Source organism: Sprattus sprattus (assembly GCF_963457725.1).
Source record: "Sprattus sprattus genome assembly, chromosome: 21".
NCBI classification, from domain to species: Eukaryota; Metazoa; Chordata; class Actinopteri; order Clupeiformes; family Clupeidae; genus Sprattus; species Sprattus sprattus.
This window is the reverse complement of record NC_137919.1, coordinates 9095621-9104699: the sequence shown is the minus strand read 5'-3', so window position 1 is coordinate 9104699 and position 9079 is coordinate 9095621. Positions and strand designations below refer to the sequence as shown.

At 44.7% G+C, this 9079-nt stretch overlaps 1 protein-coding gene across 8 annotated transcripts in view; it reads right to left on the bottom strand.

Moving 5' to 3' along the window:
* Positions 1-1077: 1077 nt before the first annotated feature.
* Positions 1078-9079, bottom strand: part of LOC308382254 (nuclear factor 1 B-type-like) — a 126102-nt gene continuing 118100 nt past the window's right edge. For 7 of the 8 annotated variants that reach the window (XM_080859952.1, XM_080859951.1, XM_080859954.1 and 4 more), the window contains one exon: positions 1078-4531. In XM_080859952.1, the coding sequence (XP_080716078.1) occupies positions 4399-4531 (133 nt within the window). In that variant the 3' untranslated portion in view covers positions 1078-4398. The remainder of the gene's footprint in view (positions 4532-9079) is intronic. The other variant, XM_080859955.1, reaches the window with a different exon arrangement.

Below are 9079 nucleotides of genomic sequence, written 5' to 3'. Positions count from 1 at the left end.
TCGAATAGTGTCAGAGCCATTTTGTCATCTTTCTCTCTCTCTCTATCTCTTTCTCTGTCTATTTCACACTAACATACACACACACACACACACACACACACACACACACACACACACACACACATGCACACACGTAACTGGAGCAGAAATAAACTAGAAATAAAGAACTATTGCTGTTACCTTTGCCAGAGTGCAACCCATTTCTTCTTGCCGTCCCCTTCGCTGCCAGTCAACACACACACACACACATTCACACACACACACAGACACAACACACACACACACCGACCAATGACCCTGACACCCCAGTCACCCCAGAGGAAAATGCACTTCTGTGGCTTCGCCAGTGGCCAAAAGGCTGCAAAGCACTTACTTCTCTCTCGGCCAAAAAAGACAATCGAAAATTAAAAAAAACACAGAACAGTGCACATATGACGGGGTGGCTTCTGTTTTTTTTTTGTCTTTTTTCTTTTTGTTTAATAAAATCAGAATAAACATCAGGGTGAAGAAGGAGAAGACAGGCTTGACTTGAGTTGTTGTTTCTTATTTATTATTTTTATTTATTATTTTTTAAGGTATTTATTAGGCTTCTCTGGGACAGTGCCACAGAGGTACAGTGAACAGGATTAAGTGCATTTTACGTTTCCTATCTTTGCGACTGATTGTGATTATTATGAAGCTTCATGATTGAACTGATAACGAATGACCTGCGAAATGACATCGAAGCTTTGTTCTCTTTCAGTTTTTTTTTCTTTCACTGATGTTCGTTTCGGACTAGATGCATATTCGGAAGGACGATGGGGGAAGACGATCGCCTGCCTGCTCTATGCTTTTGTTCGAGTTACCGAGGTCCCCCAGGCCGAAGGGATGAGCTCGGTCATCCCTATCCCTGAGGACCATAGCTTATCTCAAAAAGAAATACGTTGTAAAAAAAATCGAAGACCAACACTGAAATCATAGCTCTTCCTTAAGAGTCGTGTAACCTCGTCCTAACTGCCATCTGCAGTGCAAAATGGGTTTGATGTTTGCAATGGGGAGTGTCGCTGCTGGGTTTGGGGGGGGGGGGGGGGGGGGGGGGTTAAAGGATAGCCTCTGTCAAGCTGATTGTGACAAGTCTCACACACTCATAAGTGCATAAGGGTGATTGTAGCGCATTCATAACAAGTCACTTCGTAGTTGTATATTTTTAAGGCATCTACTTGGGATTTGCATATAAGTACTTACAATATGCAGATACGATATCATAAGTTAAGGATAGTGTTCACACCTTTTTGAAGACACATTGGTGACACAGAGGCCAGGGTTCGAGCAGAGGCTGGTTACTGACTTACGAGCGAACCACCTCGAGTGACCAACACTGATTTTTTCCTAAACTAGCTTTACCGAAGACAATCAAATACCCATCACCATCTGTGACGAACTGTCTTATTACCGTGTCTAAGATTGCGGCCGTGTGATTGGTGACCTATCCTGCATTGCCTTGTTTGTTAATTCCGGTGCTTTCTACAGGTAGTGTAGAGGGTCTTGCTGCACGCTGCTCTACTCTGATGTCTCTCCGTAATGATTGTCTCTCTCAAGTCAAGCCTTCTCTCCCGTGGACGTGAGCGTGGTCCCGGTCGGGAGCTAGCACCCCGGGTGAATTCGTTTGAATCAGGAGCCAGTTTTTTTTTTTTCAAACGTCGTCACAGTAGACAGATCAGTGACTTTGCAGCCATATTAGACCAAGGAAGCTTTTCTTAACAGCCGCACTGCAAATGTAGAAACAAACAAACAAACAACCAAAACAGCAATTCCTCCCCTCAGCACCGATACAAAACAAAACAACTCTTACACACTTCTTTCCTCCTTTCAGTATACTAAAAACAGACCATAATACTGCATAGAAAGCAGTTCCCACTTTGGTCAATAAAAGAAAAAAAGAAAAAAAAGAGGAAAAACAACAACAACAATAGCAACAACAACAACAACAACAACAATGACAACATCAACGTCAACAAAATAAATGTATTACAATATTGTCTATCTCCACACTAGCTTCTAATAATCCACATAGCTATAAGCACTACCTACATAGGCAAAACTTGGTATTGCATAATTTTTTCAATAAATCTGACTGCCCCCCCTCCCTCCCCAATAATAACTGGAAGATAAAAAACAAAAACAAATGAACAAAAAAACTATTTAAAATAAACGAAAAAATGAAGGGTTATTAGAAAACAAAAAACACAGGAAATACTGAAAAAAATAATGCTGGTTGATTATACACTTTTAGAACGGCATCTATACACAGCCTTGATATGCACTGTAAATGTGATATATAGTAAATGAAGTTAAAAATCAACAATGTCACAATTTCATCCAGAGTACAAAATATTTCTTATCGTAAAAATGTTAATTTTTTCTTTTTTTGTCTAAAATGGTAATAAATGCAGCAAAAAACAAGTGTAGTGACCCAGATAAAGACAGACTCTGTGACAGATCCCGCTGAGTTCTGGCTGGGACCTGGCTCTCACTCGGCCCAGACCTGCCCCAGGGTCTGCCAACTGTCTAGGGATGTCATCTCTATATTCAAAGGCAAGGCACGTAATGTGGACTATATATTTTCGTGCAAATTAAGATTATTGGAAAGATTAGTTATATAAATATATCTGGATTGGAGAGGCAAGCGAGACCTGCCATGCACCGCTGTGTGTTCGCTTATTTACTTCTTTCGTTAATGAGACAGAGAGAGAGAGAGAGAGTGAGGGAGAGACAGAGAGAGAGAGAGAGAGAGAGAGAGAGAGAGAGAGAGAGAGAGTGCAACCCTTTCAGGCTCTGATGATCTGGGCTAGCATGCAGCCAACTCACTCCCATCTCGACAGGGGCTGGATAATTGCAGGAGTACTCATAATACACACACACACACACACACACACACACGCACGCGTGCGTACACATATGCAAAGAAACGCACACACACATTCGCATACGCACACAAGGCGTTTCTTAAATGAGCTCGATAGCCTGTGTTCTACTGCTTGTCTTTCCATTGTTTTTTTTCGTTTTCTTTCTCTCCGAGCGGCGGCAAGTTTGAATTTTTCTCTCTGTAAACAGTTGCTTCTTAAGCCCACGGCCAAAAGACTCATGATTGCGCGGATGATGACGGTGCGTCATCGCAAGCCATTTTTATACACAATGTGTGTTTTTTCGTTTCACACTTTTCTTATATCTGCTTTATTTTGCTTTGTTTTCTTCCTTTTCTTTTCTTTTGCTGTTTTCTTTTTCTAAATAAATAGTGTTGAAACTGGCGCTAGCCCTTGCTAGGGTTCTCTCTGAGTGCTCTGCATCCCATAATTACTTCTGCACCTGCCACACGCCCCAAAACCAAATCGGATGTGACTCGTGTTCAATTTTGTTCCCCCATTTTCAGAATCGAGGATGCAACTCAAAACTGTTTTTTCTTTTAATGTTTTCTAGAAAAAACAATCACGTATTCCCCTTCCTTTAGAGTCCCAGGGCACAGACTATGGTAGCTTCCCTTCAGTAAGATCATTCAATTGCACTTGCCTCTTATGAGATCATTTCTTTTTTGTCTTTTTTTTTCATTTTCGATCCTTTTTAAAGGAGATATCTGAATTGTTCAAAAAGGGGTCATTCACCTAACCTAATAATATAGGTTTCATGTTTTTTTTTTTAAACTGTTTCAGTTAGAGTTTAAAACTCTGTAATGTACAAGCAATCGTTGAAAAATAAAACGTAAGTACAGGACCAGCAAGACTACAGGTTTTGGAACAACATATCTGCATCATGGTAATGTGAAAATTCTAAGAAAAAGAAAAGAAAAAGAAAGAAAAACAAAACAAAAAAAAACATTCAAAGTTCACAAAAGAAGTGTTCCTATGCCTCTGCAGTGAATGGATGAGCTGGTGGCCTTCCCCAGGAGGAGGGCGACTTCGCTGGGTCTTCGCTCATGATCCGACCCCCTCCCTCCCAACCAGCCAGACAGTCAGTGTGAGACTTAACCCCTACACCTGCTCCGTAAACCAAGACTAGAGACTGTCACGTAAAAAAAATAATAAAGACGGAGATAGAGATTGATAGGTAGATAGAGAGATACTAAGAGAGATAGAGAGAGAGAGACTAGCATGTCATGCAAACATTAAGGCATCTAAAGTTTTGTAAGGGGATGGGGGAACGTCACAGTATCTTCAAAAAACATCCAAGGAACGTCCTCACACAAAGACTGGCTGGCCAATGGGACCACGAAGAGAAAGCTCAGCCCCGCCCACTCATCTGTTCTTGGCCAATGGCCCCTGGGGAAGGCAGGGCCAAAGGCCAGTAGAGATTGTATAAGTGCTGCTTGCTGGTTTGTCCACGGACCTGTCAATCATCCCGGGTCTGGGGCCCTGATTAGCCCTCTCAATTGCCTGTCTCAGCCTGGAGGAGGGCCTCACCAGTGAGGTTTATGCTGTAGTTCTGGACATTTGTTGGCAGAATCGGAGTCCCGTTCGACACTTGGAATGGAACTAAGCTCGCCCAGGTACCAGGACTGCTGAGAAAGAGAGAGAAAGACAAAGAGAGAGGGAGAGAGAGGGAGAGAGGGAGAGGGAGAGAGAGAGAGATATGTTTTAAATCAAGTGTTCTCAAACACTTACAGCTTTTTAGATCATGAGTAACATTTCATTTTCTTAACTAACAATTCTTCTTGCCAGTTAGCCAGTTGGAAACCCAACCTCAGAGCCTCTGGTATTCCAGCTCACCCTGGCATAGTCAGATTTACTTAAAGTACAGCACACCATTTTCCATGTCTAAGAATGTTACACTATCATAGTTCATTATCATTACAATATATCATATAACTACTTTTTTTTTTTTTTATACATGATCAGTGTTCTCATTTATGTACCAATACGCAAAAACATCCTGAGACAGAAGACAAGGCTGTTCCTTCACAATATGGCCACGTCTGTATTGAGCAACCATCACAGCTGCACCACCGCTAGATCCACGTCAGACAGAGGTGAAACATGACCCCACACGTAACCAGGGAAATTAACACGGTTTCGGGGACGGGAGTTAGATATGACTCCACACGAAACCAATAAACTAACGCGATGTCAGTGACAAAAGTTAGATATGACTCCACACGTAACCAGAAAAATGAACACGGTGTCAGTCACAGGATTAGACATGACTCCACATGTAACCAATAAAGTAACACTGTGACAGGGACAGGAATTTGACTCCGTGTGTGCGAGTGTGATATGAGGTCGTCGGTCTGACGAGAGCATCTATGAGGTCACTCAGGAAGACTACCAGGGCCTTGTGAAGGATGCAACAAGGGGCCTAACCAGATGGCTAAACAAGTCTGCTATATCTCTCTCCCCCCCCTCTCTCTCTTTCTCCATATCTCTCTCTCTCTCTCATTTCTATCCCTCTCCCCCCTCTCTCTCTCTTTCTCCATATCTCTCTCTCATTTCTCTCCCTCTCTCTTTCTCCCTATCTCTCTCTCATTTCTCTCCCTCTCCCTTTCTCCCTATCTCTGTCTTTCACCTTCTCTCTCTCTTTCTCCATATCTCTCTCTCCCCCCTCTCTCTTTCTCCCTATCTCTGTCTTTCGCCTTCTGTCTCTCTTTCTCCTTCTCTCTTTCACTCTCTACACTCTGCCTATACATCCACCTCTCCCCATGACCCAAAGCATTGTGGGACAGATCCCAGGGAGCACGGAAGACACAAAGAGGGCACAGTGTATGTGAGTGTGTGTGTGTGTGTGTGTGTGTGTGTGTGTGTACAAATACAAGACCACATCTATATGCAATCCACTTTTAAGATCAATAGGGGGTGTGGGGCAGGGGGCTGTCTCTCTCTCTCACACACACACACACACACACACACACACACAGACGCACACACACAGACGCACACACACACACACACACACACACACACACACAGGGGTGAGGGGTGTTCCCATCATCATGCGTAGCACGCGGGAGAAAGCCGTTGGGAAAACAAGACAGTAATTGTTAATTGGGGGCTGCAAACTCAAACTGAGTAGAAACCAGAAACACAGCAGCTCACAAACACCACACTGTTCAGTCCTATGGCTGGGTGAGAGATAGGAAAAGTGTGAGTGTGTGAGTGTGTGTGTGTGTGTGTGTGTGTGTGTGTGTGTGTGTGTGTGTGTGTGTGTGTGTGTGTGTGTGTGTGTGTGAGGAGGGAAAGAAGGTGAAAATTTTTACATTTGTCAAATAACTACACAGAATGAAAAGCCTGCAATGCCAGTACACACCCCTCATTTCCTAACCAAAACACACACACACACACACTCATCAACGTATCGTTAATACCGGGCCACACAATCCACAGCACTAATGTGCTGTCCATAACATACACACACACACACACACACAAACACACACGTCTGTGTATGTGTGTACGTGTGTGAGTGGGTGTGTGTGTGTGTGTGTGTATATGTTATGGACAGAACATGAGTGCTGTGGATTGTGTGGCCTCTCTATTTCCCTTTTTGTTACTAAGCTGACTGTTCCAGTTTCTCACAAATGGTTTGACAGTACGGTGTGTGTGTGTGTGTGTGTGTGTCTGTGTGTGTGTGTGTGTGTGTGTGTGTGTGTGTGTGTGTGTGTGTGTGTGTGTGTGTGTATTTGTGTTGGCTCAGTGAAGAGTATTTGAACTGAACTGAAATGAACTACAGGGAATCCTGTATCATTATAGTCCCAAAGAAGGGGTTAAAATCCACAAACTCTCTGTGCAGACCTTACAGCACCCCCCCACCAACACACACACACACACGTCTTACCAATCTACCCCCCTTCTCTCTCTCCCTCCCTCCCTCTCTCTCTCTCTCTCTCTCTCTCTCTCTCTCTCTCCCGCCCTAGGCTTGCCAGAAATCATCTGACAGGAAGTGAGGATTAAGTTTTTCCTACCTTGCTGAACAAAGAGCGCACAGTGGAGACAAACTCTCCTGCAGCTCTCCCTCTCTCTTTTTCCTCCCTCTCTCTCTCTCTCTCTCTCGTGCTCTGCCTCTTTTCCTTCCTCTCTCTCTCATTCTCTTTCCTTCCTCTCTCTCAGATTGCTTTACCCCCCCCCCTTCCACTCTCTATCCCTCTTCCTCTCTTTTTCCTCTCTCTCTCTCTCTCTTTTATTCTCTCTATCTATTTCTCTCTCTCTCTGTCTGGATCTCTGCTCTCATACCCCCCCCCCCTCCACTAGACCTCTGGCCTTTACACTTCAGAAAACACACAGCAGCATTACTGCCCTCTAGGCCTGCAGGCACATGGCCTATTGATCACTGTGTGTGTGTGTGTGTGTGTGTGTGTGTGTGTGTGTGTGTGTGTGTGTGTGTGTGTGTGTGTGTGTGTGTGTGTGTGTGTGTGAGTGTGTGTGTGTGTGTGTGTGTGTGTGTGTGTGTGTGTGTGTGTGTGTGTGTGTGTGTGTGTGTGAGTGTGTGTGTGTGTGTGTGTGTTTTGGGGGTACGGGTGTTGTACCAACCGTTTCCCAAGTTCAAGTTCAATCTGGCATTACCTAATGTCTGGTTTCCCTGGGATACCAGACGGCTTGAGATGTGACAACCCCCCCCCCTTACACACACACACACACACACACACACACACACACACACACACACACACACACACACACAGGCAAGGGAAAGAAACAACTTTCCCTCACGCTTGGCCTCCCTTATCGAATCCGGTCTGTCACTGACTTCCCCTCCCCTGCTTCTCCCACTCTGAGCTTTCCTATACCTTTCTGTCTACACTATACAGTCTCTCTCTCTCTCACACACACACACACACACACACACTCATATATACACACACACATAATCAGACCCGCGTACACACACTCAGATCCACATACACACGACCACACACACAGACACACACACTCATATATACACACACACATAATCAGATCCACATACACACACACACACTCAGATCCACATACACACGACCACACACACAGACACACACACTCATATATACACACACACACACACTCAGATCCACACACACACACACACACACAAATCCTCATACACTCAAGTACACAGACACGCCCCTTCCTGTTCCCTGCTAAAGCCTTCCTTTGACACTGCAGTGTGTGTGTGTGTGTGACTGAGTGTGTGTGTGTGTGTGACTGAGTGTGTGTGTGTGTGTGTGTGTGTGACTGAGTGTGTGTGTGTGTGTGTGTGTGTGACTGAGTGTGTGTGTGTGTGTGTGTGTGTGACTGAGTGTGTGTGTGTGTGTGTGTGTGTGTGTGTGTGACTGAGTGTGTGTGTGTGTGTGTGTGTGTGTGAGACTGAGTGTGTGTGTGTGTGTGTGTGTGTGTGTGTGTGTGTGTGTGTGACTGAGTGTGTGTGTGTGTGTGACTGAGTGTGTGTGTGTGTGTCGTCCTGGTGTGGCCTGCTCCTTTGGAGGATTAGTTGCTAAATTAGATTATCTAAAGGCATCTTAATGGATCGCTGGCCCATTTCCTGCGGCAAGGCCGAGAGCTCAGGCTGGACGCAATTCAATTTGGTCCCGCAGACCACTCCCTCCAACACACACACACACACACACACACACACACACACACACACACACACACACACACACACACACACACTGTGCTCACACACTTATCCCCGGCAGGAAAGCCACGCAAGCATACGACTCGCAAATTACATTTACATACCTGTGTACACACACAGACACACTCTCTTTCTCTCACACATCCACAGCCTGGAAACATTGTGTATGTGTGTGTGTGTGTGTGTGTGTGTGTGTGTGTGTGTGTGTGTGTGTGTGTGTTTATTTGTGTGTGTGTGTGCGTGTGAGTGAAAGAGAGTGTGTGACTGATATCAGGCGCTTTAAAGGGTGGAGTGCCTCATAACTTCAAACCTTCAAAGGGAGTTGAAAGTGTGCATACACACACTCACACACACAGACACACACACACACACACACACACACACACACACACACACACACACACACACACACACACACACCAAGTGTGTATCCATACATCCCCTCAAGGAGTCGAGCACACTCTGATCCTTCAAATCTCTCCAGATTATGATCACATCAGAC